We start from the raw sequence: 16,148 nt of genomic DNA, 5'->3' as shown, positions 1-16,148 counted from the left end.
TGCATGCGTTTACAATGGCCTTGGAGGCCACAGGGTTTGAGATACCCTAGGACTGTGGTGGTTACACAGGTGGTTATGAGCTGCCACGCGGGTGTTGGGCCTCTGCAAGAGTAGTAGTGAGCCATCGCTCCAGCCCCAGAATCCATTTTAAAAAGCCGAATGCTTGCTTGTCATCCCAGAGCTGCGAGATAGAGACAGAAGAGGCCCAGGCTCACTGCTCAGGCAGTTTAGCCTAACGGTCAGCTCTAAGCCGGTCAACAATCCTGGTGGTCAGCCACAGAGGAATGGCACCTGAAGTGGTCCTCTGGCTTCAGTACGCCTAGAGGTGCTCACACATACACACACAGATTCAACACACACAGAAGTACATACACACATATGTACACACTGTGTGTGTGACTTATGCATAAAATCCCCAAACTCAGAAGACCAATGCTAATGACTGCTCGAAGTTTGAGGTCAGCCAAGATGGAACCTGTCTCAAATAATAACAAACACAGGAGTGGGAAGACAAGTGACAGATGACCCTTTAAAGAAGAGTTAAAGAAATGTCAGATGATTATGTTAGCATGAGTTTTGATTCAAAGAAATTGTCACAAAAACCTCCAATTATTGGGAATTTAAGAATTGGAATTCTGGGCTGGAGAGATGGCTCAGCAGTTAAGAGCACTGACTGCTCTTGCAGAGGAGACTGAGTTCGATTCCCAGCAACCACATGGTGGCTCACAACCATATGTAATGGGATCCAACACCCTCTGCTGGTGTGTCTGAGGACAGCAACAGTGTACTCATATACATAAAATAAATCTAAAAAATTAAAACAACTGGAATTCTGACTGAATATTTGAGCTCTTTGTTTTCAGTGCTGGGCTGGACCCCAGCTCTAGATAGTCAATGATGGATGCCTGGGATCCCAGCAATCAGGAGCTGGGACAGGCATCCAAGGTCAGCCTTAGCTACATAGCAAGGCTGAAACCAGCCTGGGCTACGTGAGAATCTGTCTCAAAAAAACTCAAAAAAAAAAAAAAAAGACCATCAAGATGATTCAGCAGATAAAGTCTCTTGGTGGGCAAACCTGGTGCCTGAGATCAATTCCCAGCACCCACATAAAGGTGGTGGAGAGAGAACCCAATGTCTGCTGACTTCCCGAAGGCATGATGTCACTTGCACTGTGTAAAGATCACCGTGTGTGTGTTATTCACAGGCTCATGTCTGCGCCCACAGATCCTTAGTCTGAGAATCTGCTGTCTCAGTTTGTGTAAACACTGCTCCCCAGTTATTCCCTGATTAGTCAATAAAGCTAGATGATCAACCAATGACTGAGCAGGGGAGAGGATAGGGCTGGACTTCCTCCCAGAAGGGAATGAGGGAGCCAGGGAGAGGAAGCGAGGTTTCAGCTTAGAGGAGAGGGTCCGGGAGACACCGGGGAAAGCCCACCTAAAGCCCAGAGAGCCAGATCAATACTAAAGTGCAAATATCTTGGGGAACCTGGCCGGGAGGCAGCCAGGTGAGCTTAGAGGATTAAAACAGAGCAGTACTGCTCAGTTGTTGGGCCCTTAAAACTTATTAAGTTGGGCTGGAGAGATGACTCAGTGGTTAAGGGCACTGACTGCTCTTCCTGAGTTCAATTCCCAGCAGCCACATGGTGGCTCATAACCATCTGTAATGGGATCTGATGCCCTCTTTTTGTGTGTCTGAAGACAGCTACAGTGTACTTGTATAAAATAAATAAATAAATAAATAAATAAGTAAATAAATAGATCTTTAAAAAGAATCTTGTAAAATAAATATAATAGTTCATTCTTAATAATTTGGGATCTAGCTGGGTTAAGAGAAGGGTTAACAGCCTCCTATGTTTGCGCGCACATGTGCGCGCACACACACACACACACACACACCCCTCTACTCCCTTTCTCTCTCACACACATACAGTAAGAATAGGTAAACAAACAAACCAACAATTCCAAAGACAAAGAAAACAAAAAGAACCTGAGCTGGGCACGGTGGTATTTACTTGGAATCCAGCACTTTAAAGGCTGAGGCAGAAGGATTGCTGTGAGTTGTGGGCCCTCTTAGGCTCTGGGCTATGCAGTGATCTTTCAAAAAGCCAAAAGAAAAGGATTATGGGCAAAACCCTTTCTTTAAATTAAGGACGCGTTTTAGTACACGTGTCCAGATGTTTGTCTGCGTGAATGTGTGTGCACTGCTTGTGGGCAGGACCCACAGACGCCAGGAGGACATGGGTGCCCTGGAAACAGAGTTGAGGATGGTTGTGAGCCACTATGTGGTCCTGGGCATTGAACCTGGATCTTCTCCGAGAGCAGCTGGTGCTCCTAAGCACTGGGCGGCCTCTCCAGTGGATAATTCTAATTTTATTTTCATCGTGTGGTTTGGGTGAGGAACGATAATGTCCCGTGTCTTGTCAAATAAAAGGAAGGCCGTGTGTGTGCACACGTAGTGTGATACCACCGATAAGCCGTGTGTGTCCAAAACAGGCCAATCTCCAGAGACAGACACCGGGGTAGTGGTTCCCGGGGGCTGAGGTGGCGGGAGGGGCAGTGACTGCTAAAGGCCGCAGGGCTCTTTCTTGGGGTCATTGCAACATTCTAAAGTTAGATGGTGACAATTTCACCATTCCCCCAATCTCCTCAAAACCATCGCCGTTGGAAGCTTTAAATGGGTAGGTTGGAGGCGTGTGCATTGCAAGGCAGTAAAGATGTGATTGTTTTGTTTTTTATTTTGTGTTTGTTTTTTGTTTTTGTTTTTTTCCCCGAGACAGGGTTTCTCTGTGTATCCTTGGCTGTCCTGGAACTCACTCTGTTGACCAGACTGGCCTAGAATTCAGAAATCTGCCTGCCTCTGCCTCCCAAGTGCTGGGATTAAAGTCAAGACGTGATTGTTTAAAAGGAACTCTTAGCCAGCCAGCTGTGAAGTCTCAACAGCACCAGGTACATCAGAGGCTGAGGAAGGAGAAGTGTAGGTTCTAGGCTAGCCTGGGCAACATCATGAGTCCCTGTCTCAAAACTCAAAAATGTAGTAAAAATGGAGGCTGGGGGTGGAGCCCTGTCCTCGCCTCTCACTCCATGATCACTCAGCCTAACTGTTGCGGCTTCCTGAAAGGCCTTGTCTGTCCCCATGCTGTGGGGGTCAGACACAGGGCTTCGAGCCTGACAGGCACATCCTGTCAGGCCTTGAGACACATTCCCAGAACACTCTGTTGTGTCTTTAATGAGTTTTCCATTGAGGAGCCCTGTGTCTGGAACACTTTCCTGACATAAGCTGTAGACAAGGAGACTGTGTCCAGCACAGGCGGCGACACACAGAGTATTTTCTTGGTCAGCGGCAGAGCACCCACAAACTCACTCACATTCGCTACGGTTCTTCAGTAACTTGGTTTATACAAGGATGTACGGTGGAAAAGACACCCGGACACCCCTGCCTGTCCGAAGCCTTTAGAGGTGGGATGAGGATGACTGGAAGAAGTACGCATATGAGACAGGCTCAGGGATAGACGCGATGACCAACACAGGCCCAAGACCTGTGTTCGAGTTCTGCAAATCATGGTGGAAAGAGAGAACTGACTCCAGACAGCCATCCCACGACCTCCATGTGGCAGCACCCCCCCCCAGGAATGATAATAAATAAAACAATATTTGAAAAAAGTGACCTCGAATCCTTTACAAGATTAATAAACGTATTGTTTGTTTAGTATTTTTATATGACTAAAAGTTAATAAAATTATTAAAATGAATTTCCACATAGAACTCAAATATTCTGCATGGCCAAAACAGCATCATAAAGAAGAGCAGCCCAGCGACATTCAGGAGGCAGAAACAAGCGGTCTCAGGTTTGAGGCCAGCCTGGTCTACAGAGCCTGGACACAAGATCTACAGTTCCAGAGAAACCCTGTCTGGGGAAAACCAAAATAAACAGATAGATAGATAGATAGATAGATAGATAGATAGATAGATAGATAATCCTTGGCAGGTTGGCACCCACCCAGAATCCTAGCACTTAGAAGGCCGAGACAGGAAGATCACCGTGAGTTCTAGGACAGCCTGAACTCAGGAGACAGGAGGGTCAGCAGCCCAATGTTATCTGAGGTTGCATATCAAGGTTGAGACCAGCCTGGCCCACATGAGATCCTGCCTCTGGGAAAAAAAAAATTAAAGTAGAGGCTGGGGTCAGGCATGGTAGTGCATGCCTTTAATTAATGAGTTTAATCCAATGAGGAAGGTGGATCTTTATGAGTTTGAAGCCAGCTTGGTTAAAAAAAAAAAAAGTGGAAAGAAAAAAAGAAAGAAGCGGGAGAGATGGCCCATCGGCTGAGAGCATTAAGATCATGCACCTTTCTTGCTTGGAAGGACCTAGGTTTTGTCTTTGACACCCATATCCGAGGGCTCCTAACCACCTGTCCCTCCAGTTCCAGGGACCTGCAGCCCTCTTCTGTCTGCTACAAGCAACCGCATGCATAACTGCAGACAAAATACCCACACATATAAAATCAATCAATCAATCTTTAAAACCAACCAGCACAAACAAAAACCAAACCAACCAGCCAAACCAGGCATGGCTGCACGTGCTGGTAGCCCCATGGATAATCTAGACAAATGGTATAGTGCCCTGTAGGTTATGTAAGACTGAGGGAAAAAAAAAAGACTATTTGCATTTGTATGAAAAAATAGCAAAAGTATTAAGACGAATTTGGTATGGGATGGGTGGGGGAGGGGTATGTGTCAACAGGTAGAGGGGGACAGATTCAGTTAAAATTCTATGAATGCAAGCCAGGTGTGGGACACACCTTTAATTCCAGCCTGGGGAGGCAGAGGCAGGTGGATCTCTGTGAGTTCGAGTCCAGCCTGGTCTACAGAGCAAGTTCTGGGACAGCAGGGCTACACAGAGAAACCCTGTCATGGAAAACAAACGCAAAACAAAAACTAAATCCCAAGAATGCACACTTATTTAAAGAAGAAAACGGGGTTGACGGGGAGGAGGAGAAAGACCGGAGAGATGGCTCAGCGGTTAAGAGCACGGACATCTCTTCCAGAGGTCTTGAGTTCAATTCCTAGCAACCACATGGTGGCTCAAAACCATCTGTAATGGATCTGGTGCCCTCTTCTGGTGTGTCTGAAGACAGCTACAGTGTCCTCGTGTAAATAAAATAAATAAATCTTTTTAAAAAAGAAAGAAAGAAAAGAAAACAGGGCTGGAGAATGGTTCAGAAGTTGAGGTCTTCCCACTCTTGGAAGGCCTGGGTTCAGTTCCCAGCACCCATGTTATTAGAAAGCTCACAGTGCCTGTCCCTGCGGCTCCAAGGGATCCAGTACCTGTTTCTAACTACTTTGGGTCCCAACACACACACACACACACACACACACACACACACACACACACACACACACACACACAGAGAGAGAGAGAGAGAGAGAGAGAGAGAGAGAGAGCTCCAGTGCTTGGATTAAAGGCATGCACCAATACACCACCATGTCTACTTTTAATTCTTTTCTTCCCCCTCCCCCAGACGGGGTTTCTCTGTGTAGCCCTGGCTGTCCTACTCACTCTGTTGAACAGGCTGGCCTCGAACTCAGAAATCTGCCTGCCTCTGCCTCCCAGAGTGCTGGGATTACAGGCGTGTGCCACCACCGCCCGGCTTACTTTTACTAATTAAAAACAGTTCTTTAAAGAGAGTGTGTGTGTGTGTGTGTGTGTGTGTGTGGGTGTGTACGCACGCTTCAGGTTGTCATGCTTAGCCTGCTGAGCCATCTTATCAGCCCCTCACTGGGGGATTCTAGGCAGGGGCTCTACCACTGAGCCACGCCCCCAGGCCCTCACTGGAGGATTCTAGGCAGGGGCTCTACCACTGAGCCACGCCCCCAGGCCCTCACTGGGGGATTCTAGGCAGGGGCTCTACCACTGAGCCACGCCCCCAGCCCCTCACTGGGGGATTCTAGGCAGGGGCTCTACCACTGAGCCACGCCCCCAGGCCCTCACTGGGGGATTCTAGGCAGGGGCTCTACCACTGAGCCACGCCCCCAGCCCCTCACTGGGGGATTCTAGGCAGGGCTCTACCACTGAGCCATGCCCCCAGCCCCTCACTGGGGGATTCTAGGCAGGGGTTCTACCACTGAGCCACGCCCCCAGCCCTTCACTGGGGGATTCTAGGCAGGGGCTCTACCACTGAGCCACGCCCCCAGCCCTTCACTGGGGGATTCTAGGCAGGGGCTCTACCACTGAGCCACGCCCCCAGCCCCTCACTGGGGGATCCTAGGCAGGGGCTCTAACACTGAGCCACGCCCCAGCCCCTCACTGGGGGATCCTAGGCAGGGGCTCTAACACTGAGCCATGCCCCCAGCCCCTCCCTGGGGGATTCTAGGCAGGGGCTCTACCACTGATCTTCCTGCCTCAGTCTCTGTGGTGGTTTGAATATGCTTGACCTGGGGAGAGGTACTATTAGGAGGCATGGCCCTGTTGGAGGAAGTGTGTCACTTTAGGGGCGGGCTTTGAGACCAGTCCCATAGTTGCCTGGAATCCAGTCTTCTCCCAGCTGCCTTAGGAACAAGAGGTGGAACTCTCGGCTCCTCCAGCCCCATGCCTGCCTGGATGCTGCCGTGCTTCCCGCCACGATGCTAACCCCAGAACCTGTCAGCGAGCCCCAGTTAAATGCTGTCTTCTATAAGAGTTGCCCTAAGACAGAAGCTGGCACCAGTGGCTGGAGTCGCGCTGTGACAGGCTTGACCATGCTTTTGCTTGAAGGAATGTGGATCTTGGAACTTTGGGAAGCAGTGGAATGCTTCGTGTGGGGCTTAGTGGGCCAGCCTGGTAGGAATATGAAAGATGGGGGGGGTTGGGGCCTGCTGGACCAGGGTTTCAAAGGGGAAGAATGTTACCATGTGGCCTAGAATCTGTTCACGTGGAATTTTAGTGAAGGCTGGGGCTGCTTTCTGCCCTTGTCTGAAGAGTCCGCCTGAGGCTAAGGTAAAGAGACTTCCCTGACTCGCTTTGATGAAGGAAGTCTCAACACAACCTGCTATAAATTCCATTGTGTGGTTACTAAGGTTCGCTCTTACGAAGGGCATTCTGAAGACGTGCAGGAAGCTTCAAAAGAAAAATGTACAGAAAACAATGGCTCAGAGAATAAAGGGGACCAGGAAGTGGAATGGAGCCCGTTCCTATGTCCAAGGAGATAACAGAGGATTGAGAGGGCGGCGGCCTTGATGCGCGATCCCGCCAGACAAGCTTGCCTGTGCCTTTGCCACTGCACAGGGGACCTAGTTATTGTTGTCATGTGTACTTCAGATCTGAACTGAGCTGCAGTCGGAGAAACGGGGGACCAGTGGCCTAGGAACGGTGGGACACTCCTTTAATCCCAGGAGAGAAAGACAAGCAGCTCCCTGAGTTCAAGGTCAGACAGGCTTAGGCGGAGAAGGCGTTGGAAAACAGAAAGCTGGCGAGGCTGTTACAGAAGAAGGGGCCATGTTCCAGCCCCAGCAAGCTGCAGAACTCAGCAGCTTTGGCCACGTGGCTCTGGCTTTAGAAAGAAGAGTAGAAGGAACTATGGGGACACTTGAGGATGCTGGCTAGCTGGAGCTAAGCACTGAGCGGCAATTAAGAAGAACCAGCATCACTGAGGTGAAATCTTCTGGGAAGTGTTTCCCGAGAGCACAAAGAAGCTGTGTTCCGGAGAGCCAAGGTTGTACCTGAACTGCAACTGAACTTGGTAATGTATAAGACTCTCCCAGGTGCTACTAGTTTTGAAGGCATGAAGGGGTCATGAAGAGCAGCTGAGGCTTGGCACTTTGAGAGGCCATGGAAGGCCATTGGTGAAGGCACAGCCTCAGTTGCAGTCGATGGCCCAGGACTGAAGAGGTCATGCAAAGGAATTGAGGCTTGATACCACGAAGACGGCCTATGAGAGGCCATCGGTGAAGCCTAGTTGTAATGAGTAACTCCAATATGACAGAGATGCCAGTACCATGGGGTGACCGCCAGGAACAGCAGCAGCAGTGGGTGGAGTGAGCCAGCCCTTTGGAGCAGCCCAGAAGATCATGTGTGGATCCCAGACACTGGAGCAAGAAGCTGTAAAGTTGAAGTTGCCTTGGAGACCCCATGATGTCGGAGATGCCAGAGCCGTGGGGCATTTGCCAAGGAGAGCTCCTAACGGAGTGGAACCAGCCCGAGAGAGGGAGAAGTGTGCCGCAGTCAACAAAGCAGATCGGACAGGAGATCTGAACACTGCTTTGACGTCACACATGGAGACGCGAGTTCAGAGTTTACCCAGCTGGCTTCTGGTCTTGCTTTGGTCCAGGATTTCTCCACTATGTCCATTTTGGAATGGTAATGTACATTGTGATGTTGGAGGTATGCTTTTTGATTTTATAGGAAATTACGGTTAAGGGATTGTGTGATTCTCAGAAGAGGCTTTGAATTTTGGAGTTTTAATGTTGTTGAGACTGCTCTATGGGGACTTTTGGAGTTGGACTAACTGCATTTTGCATTATGCTATGTTTAGGCATGGCCCCCAGAGACGCAGGTGTTTGAACCAGCCCATGGGGGCAGGGAGTGGAATGTGGGGGTTTGAAAATGCTTGGCTCAGGGAGGGGCACTATTAGGAGGTGTGGCCTTTAGGAGTGGGTGTGGCCTTTAGGAGTGGGTGTGGCCTCATTGGAGTGGGTGTGGCCTTGTTGGACTGGGTGTGGCCTTGCTGGAGGAAATGTGTCACTGTAGGGGTGGGCTTTGAGACCCTTCTCCTAGCTGCCTGGGAAGTAGTTTTCTTTTAGCAGCTTTTGAAACAAAATGTAGAACTCTCAGCTTCTTCAGCGCCGTGCCTGTCTGGATGCTGCCATGCTTGATGATAACGGACTGAACCTCTGGACATGTAAGCCAGCCCCAATTAAATGTTGTCCTTTATAAGAGTTGCTGTGGTAGTGGTGTCTCTTCATAGTAATAAAACCCTAACTAAGACACCCCTCAAGCCCTGGGACCACAGGCATAAACCACCACACTTAGACCACCTCAGCGTTATGGATAATTGACGCCAACCGAGAAGTCTTTCCCTGAAAAGCAGCCGGCAGGGGAGGCACAGCTGGCGCTTGGCCACCCCGCCTGGATCCCAGGCTCACCCCGTGTCTGGCACCCACCTTCTGGAAGTCCTTCTTGGAGATGAGGCCTCGGGGATCTGTGACGTAGTCCTGGAAAGCCTCAGAGCCCACGATGTCCTTGAGTTTCAGAAACATGTCGAAGAACTTGAGGATCATCTCCACATTGGACGAAGACTCCACGAGCATGTCCACCATCTGCCGCGCGATCATGCCGTTCACCACGTTCCCTGCAGGAGACCTGGGTCAGTGCTGCCCAGCGGAGCATCTGATCTGGACCCTCTGGGTTTGTTCTCTCCAGCTCAGACACCACCCATGACCTTAGGGCCCGACCACTAGGCGGGCACTTCCTGGCCCCCTGCCACGCCTTCAGGAAGAGGATCATCTTGTGATCCGTGGCCACCTTGGTTTTGGTAAGGTCCAATCCCTCTCAGAGAGTGTGTGGAAAGATCACCAGCAAGGACAATGGAGCTGGAAGTCAGCAGGAGATGGGGGCGGAGCCTATGCCTGGAGGCTGGGTCAAGAGTGCCTCAGGGGAGCCTTACTCGGGGAACTTCGCATGTATGTGTGCTGTGTGCTTTCCCCAGCAAGAAAGACCTGGAGAAACTGTGTCCAGCTGGTCAATAGGCAAGGGAGGAGTTGCACCCAGAGCCTTGTGAGCTCTGAGCTCTCGCACCTAAAAGCTCCAAACTAATGAAGCTGCGTATGGAGGCACGTATTAGAAATGTCAGCACTTGTCAGGCTGAGGCAGGAGGACCGTCGTGAGTTCTAGGCTAGCTTGGTCTAAAGAGTGGGACTCTGTCTGAAAAACATTAAAAGTAAGAACATTTGCGTATGCACCCAGCATATATACGGCCTGGCCTGGGTTCTAGGCTTTTATCCCCAGCACCATGCCTAAGAGGGACTCCTTGAATGCCCACCAATGGAGAGTTAATTAAATAAATTTACCATATACTTCTCGATGGAGTACTATACACCCACTTAAAAGGATGAAGAGGCTGAGCATAGTTTTTAATAGAGCACTTGTTCGTTCCCAGTGATGGGGAGAGAGGGAGAGGTGGGAAAGAGAGGAGGGAGGGAGGGGGAGAGGGAGGACAGGGGAAGGGGAAGGGGAAGGGGAAGGGGAAGGGGAAGAGAGATTTGCAAGAAATGCTTTTCAGCTAAAATACTGTGTTGTAGTTTCTGAGATGTTGTAGCCCAAGTAGCGTGTAGCCCAGGCTGGCCTCAAACTCTATGTAGATTAGAATGGTTCTGAATTCTTGAGCCTCCTCTCTCAGCCTTCTGCGAGCTGAGATGACAGTTGTGTGCCATTGTACCCATCGCCATCACCATCATCTTATGAGGTATGGTGCTTTGCCTGCATGTATGTTTGTAGGCTACATATGTGCAGTGCTCTCAGAGGCCAGAAGAGGGCACTGTATCCCTTGGAACTGGAGTTACAGGCCATTATAAGCTGCCACTTGGGTGAGCTGAACCCAGGGCCTCTGGAAGAGCAGCCAGTGCTCTTAACTGTGAGCCGACTCTCCAGACCTAGCATATATATAACCATATATATATAACTATAACTATATATATATAACTGTATGCCTGCAGGCCACAAAACGTCATCGGATCCCATTATAGATGGCTGTGAGCCACCATGTGGTTGCTGGGATTTGAACTCAGGTCCTCTGGAAGAGTCAGCGCTCTTAACCGCTGAGCCATCTCTCCCGCTCGCTCTGGCCCTAGTTTTTGTTTCTTTGAGAGAGAGTTTTTCCATTAGGGCAAGCTGACCTAGACTCACCATGTAAGTCAGGCTATTCTTATTCTTATTCTTATACTTATTCTTATTCTTATTATTAAACAAAAGGCTTTGTTTTAAGTTGCTAAATTTGGTGGGTATTTGTTATGCAGCAAAACTGATACATTTAATCATTCTATTGGTTTATTTAATACATCTTAAGTTCACAGATAAAGTCTTCAGGCAAGTCATCTTATTAAAATGTCTCTGTGGAACCAGTAAGTTGGCACCCATATAGTCAGACCTCGGAAGGTGTCTGTTGACCCTTGTACAGCAAGCAGCCTCTTTGTCACCATTGTCCCTAGCATAGTGTCAGGTGGGGCTCGGTGGCAGAATCTCCGGTTTGCTCCCCACCCCTCCCGGGCACTCACCCTCCAGGAGGGACAGTAGCATCACCACCATGTCCTTCTGCAGGTCCAACAGCTCCTTCAGTAGCTCTATCTGGCTGGAGTCCTGCGGGGCACACACCAGCTGTGAGAGGAGCTCACACCCCCCGCGGAGCGCCTTCCCTCACCTCTCCAGCGGGACCTCAGTCCTCTTCCTCCTCTCCCTTACCTCTGAGGGAACCCGCGTCCAAACATGTTCCTCGGAAGCAGAGGAAGGGCAGAGAGACAAGATTGTGGGGTGGGTTTGGTACCCAGGGGCAAGTGTGTGAGCGGGTATAAGGCTGGCAGAGAAGGAATCCGGGAACCTTTGGAGAGCAGACATTCAGGCCAGAGCGAGACAGACAGACAGGCAGGCAGGCCAGGACAGACAGAGACTCAGATCTTAGGAGGATGAAATTCCAGCATGGTGCCTGGTGTGTGGGGCGGTCGGCCATGCCGGAGCTGACTGTGATGGGTGGGTGGGGCCGTGAGCAAGTGCAAGCAGAAAGGCTTTGGTGAGGTGAAGAGCCGTGCAAGTTCTGGCGTGCCATTTGGGGGACCTAAGAACATAGTACATCCCCGCCACAGCAGCCAATGGGGTCATAGAAACCTCTGCCAAAGTCCCCCATGGCGGCATCCGCACCAGACCAAGTCACACATAAGTGTCATCTGGAATGCACACTTGAGCTGTGTGGCTCTCAGAGTCGCTCATCTGACCCTAATGCAACCCACGCACGGTTCCAAGGCTTGCTATTCTGACCCCAGGTCCCCACAGACTAGGATCCCGGTACCTCTAGGTGAGTAGGGCCTGGGCTCTGCGCCTCCCCACAAGCCTGTCTTGACTGAGCTGCCACAGCTGAGGGGTGAGCCTTACTTCTGTCAGAGCTCACGGAGCTAACTCCACAGCCTGGCTCTGGGAATGACTACATCTGGCCCACCAGAACTGTCTTCCCTTGGGCTAAGACCCAAGAGAGCAGTCTTGGTTCTTTTATTTAAAACTTTTAAGGAAGACCTGTTTCGCCCTGCCTGGAGCTGCTAGTGTGGTGAAGAGAAGCTGGCTACCTGTTTTGTTCCGGGTCCTAAGTAAATGATTCTAGGCAGGAGCTCCACCACTGAACCACACTTTCAGCTCCTTTTAGTGAATATCCCTTATAATTTGCATCTGGAGTATGGCTGACGAATTATCACAATAATACTTGAAAGTTTGCTTCCACCAGTATTTAAGGATTACACCAACATCACACGTCCAACTGCACTGACAATCTGAATTCTCAGTTCAACTCCTTTCAAAGACAGGTGGCATCATATGGGGTGACTGCGGCACACGGAACAAAAGAGGAGACACTGCTTTGTGGGAAATTATATGGAATACTTGTCCGCCACCTGCTGGACAGTTATTGTACTACACCAATGTATTTTTTACAGGTTACGTTGTGTCTAGCGCCACGTGGTAGCCGGCAGTGCACAAACTCGCCTAGCGCTTTAAGGAAGCCGTGACTAAGTCTTCCAAGCAGAAGCACACAAAATGGATGGAGTGTGTGTGAGGCATTCACGAGGCCACAGAGGAGCGAGGAGGCGGGAAAAGGCGAGGGCAAGTATTCTGGGAGCAGGATCCTTACATCATGGGTACTTGGCACGGGAGTCTTCTGCCGCAGGCAGGGTAAAAGAAGGAACACTTCTTCAGCCCCAGGTCCTAATCTAGAAACATAGTCCCACCCTATTCCCCAGAGCTGGGAGAATCTGGGATGACCTCGTTAGAAGAAAAATGGTGCCGGGCGGTGGTGGTGCACGCCTGTAATCCCAGCACTCTGGGAGGCAGAGGCAGGCGGATTTCTGAGTTCGAGGTCAGCCTGGTCTACAGAGTGAGTTCCAGGACAGCCAGGGCTACACAGAGAAACCCTGTCTCAAAAAAAACCAAATCCAAAAAAAGCAAACCAAAAAAACCCCAAAAACAAATGAAGGAGGAGGGGGGGGCACAAATCAGTCCTAGAGCGTTCTGGACGGGACGGATTGGCTCCAAAGTCAAACCAGTGGAAGTATAGGTGGGGAAGGAGCATGTTGGTGGGGCAGAGGAAGAAGCATGCAGAGGACCAATTCGGAAGGGGTTTGAACCTTGGTGTTGGTGGTGGGGGTGAACCTGTCTGAAGCATGCGTAGAGCACTAGGGGACCGACCAGTAGGGACAGGGGCCAGTCTGGGGATTCTAGGGGATGGCTGGAGGCAAAGAGCTGATCTCAGACGATATTCAAACCTGAGCCAGCTTCATCATCATGTGCGCGAACACGTGCAGGAAGCCCACCACGGCGTCCCAGAGGCGACTGTGCGCCAGGCTCTGCTGGTTTCCGGTGCATGGTCCCTGGGGGACAGAGGGTGGCCTGAAGCCCCCGGAAGGAGGGCCGGATGCAGGCAGCTCAGCTTCCGCAGGTCCCCGCGTGCGGACCCTACCTGGATGTACTCGGTGAGGCTGTTGAACACTTGTTTGGCGACCGACATGGCTTTGGAGAAGTTTCTCTTTCCCTGATCCTCGATGACATCCTTGCCCGAGTAGTACCAGTAGAAGTCACTGATGGATTCCTGAGGGTTCGGGAGGGCATGAAGGATGCGGGAGCCACCCTTGGGCCCCCGGCTCAGGTCCCATGAGGCTGGGCCACCCCTCCTCACCTGCAGCCGCAGGAGGTAGTCCACCGTGCAGATGATGATATTGATGGTGGTCGTGTTCCCGGTCTGTGTCCGTAGGTAGTTTTGGAAATCTGAGGAAATGAAAAATGTGTTTATTCAGTGAGCGCCTTGGTCTGGGGGAGACACCAGTATCTATTCATTTAGGGTTAGGATTAGGGTTCATATTTCGTGCCTGCTGTGTGCCAGAAGTCATGTAGTTAATTACTTTTGTAAGTCTGAAGTCTGTGTGTCACACGGATGGAGGGTCACTTATATATTTATGTAAAGACATTGTGGAAGGCCTCCGTGCAGCAAATGCAGTAAGGATTCAGCCTCCTCGCTTCTCTTTTCTTCCATTTTTTTTTGTAAATTTTAAAAGATTAATTTATGGGCCTGGAGAGATGACTCAGTGGTTCAGAGTATCGGCTCTTGCACAGGTCCTGGGTTCAGTTCCCAGCACCCATATAGTGGCTCACAACCATCTGTGACTCCAGTCCCTGGTGATCTGACGCCCTCTTCTGGTCTCCTCGAGAACTGCATGCACGTGGCCGCGCCTATACATACTCGTAGGCAAGATACCTATGCACACTAAACATTTTTATTTTCATTTATTTGGGGATGGGCATAATAGTCCCTGTCATTAGTTCTAGCACTTGGGAGACAGTCAGGTGGATCTTTGTGAGTCTGAGGCTAGCCTAGTGTACTCCAGGCCATTCGAGGCTACGGTGAAACCCTCTCTTTCCTTTTTCATTTGTTTAGTCCTGAGGAGAAGCAGGGGAGGCTTGTGCCTGCTAGATGCTTATGATTAGAAGTCTGCTCTCCATCCATCAAGGGGGTCCAGAGAACAAGTTCAGGTCATGAGTCTTGGCAGCGAGGCCTTTTATGCACTGAGCTGTCTAACCAGCCTCTCTCTTTTGGTTTCTCTGAGACAGGGTCTGGAGAGACGCCTCAGGTTAGCCTTAAAACCTCTTACCTCAGACTTCCACCTACCAGAATTACAACCGTGTAACCCTCACACCCAGCTTCAATTGTTTTTTATTTATATTAATTAATTAATTTAGTTTCTTTTTTCAAGACAGGCTTTTTTCTGTGTAGCCTTGGCTGTCCTGGAATTAGCTTTGTAGACCAGGCTGGCCTTGAACTCAGAAATCCGCCTGCCTCTGCCTCCTGGGTGCTGGGATTAATAGCTGCCACCATTCCCAGCTTCCAATTGTTTTTTAATTAATGTTTCTTGGACAAATATTTAATGGATAAATAGAGATAAAATCCTCCATTTGTTTCTCTCTGTTCTTCTCTTTTGTTTTGTTTTGTTTTGCTTTGCCTTGTTTTTGAGACATGTAGCCCGGGTTAGCCTTGAATTTAGTATGTAGCTACAGAGACTAGTCAGCAAGTCTAAGTGGTAAAGGTACACTTCCTGTTCATTGAGAAATCCTGTTTCAAGACTATAAGGCAGAGAGTGACAACAGGAAGACACTTGATGCATCAGAGTCACACACACCACATAGTCACACACACCACACAGTCGCACACATCATACAGTCACACACATCACAGTCACAAACATCACACAGTCACACATATCATACAGTCACACACACCACACAGTAACACATATCACACAGTTACACACATCACACAGTCACACACATCATACAGCCACACACACCACACAGTCACACATCATACATTCACACACACCACACAATTACACATATCACAGAGTCACACCCATCACAGTCACACACATCATATAGTCACACTCATCACAGTCACACACATCACAGTCACACACATCATGCAGACACACATATCACACAGCCACACACATCACACAGTCACACACATCACACAGTCACACACATCACACAGTCACACACATCATAGACACAAATCATACTCACACATATCACACAGTCACACACATCACAGACACAAAATCACAGTCACACGCATCACACAGTCACACATATCACACAGTCACATCCATCACAGTCACACTCCACAGTCACACCCATCACAGTCACACACATCACACAGTCACATCACACACACAAATCACAGTCACACACATCACAGACACACACATCACTGCCACACACATCACACAGTCACATACATTATGCAGACACATGCATCACACACATCACAGTCACACACATCACACAGTAACACACATCACAGTCACAAACATCATACAGTCACACACATCACACACATCACACACACAAATCACAGTCACACATCATACAGT

The 16,148-nt window shown here is 49.7% G+C and overlaps 1 protein-coding gene across 1 annotated transcript in view; it reads right to left on the bottom strand.

Annotated features, from left to right (window-relative positions):
- Ryr1 (ryanodine receptor 1) overlaps positions 1–16,148 on the bottom strand; it is a 133,808-nt gene that overhangs the window by 25,543 nt on the left and 92,117 nt on the right. Inside the window, 5 exon segments of the mRNA XM_052167344.1 lie at positions 9,138–9,325; positions 11,247–11,328; positions 13,491–13,595; positions 13,685–13,813; positions 13,901–13,989. Of these exon segments, the coding sequence (XP_052023304.1) occupies positions 9,138–9,325; positions 11,247–11,328; positions 13,491–13,595; positions 13,685–13,813; positions 13,901–13,989 (593 nt within the window).

The sequence above is a fragment of the Apodemus sylvaticus genome, chromosome 1 (genome assembly GCF_947179515.1).
Source record: "Apodemus sylvaticus chromosome 1, mApoSyl1.1, whole genome shotgun sequence".
Taxonomy (NCBI): Eukaryota; Metazoa; Chordata; class Mammalia; order Rodentia; family Muridae; genus Apodemus; species Apodemus sylvaticus.
This window is presented reverse-complemented; position numbering and strand designations above follow the sequence as displayed.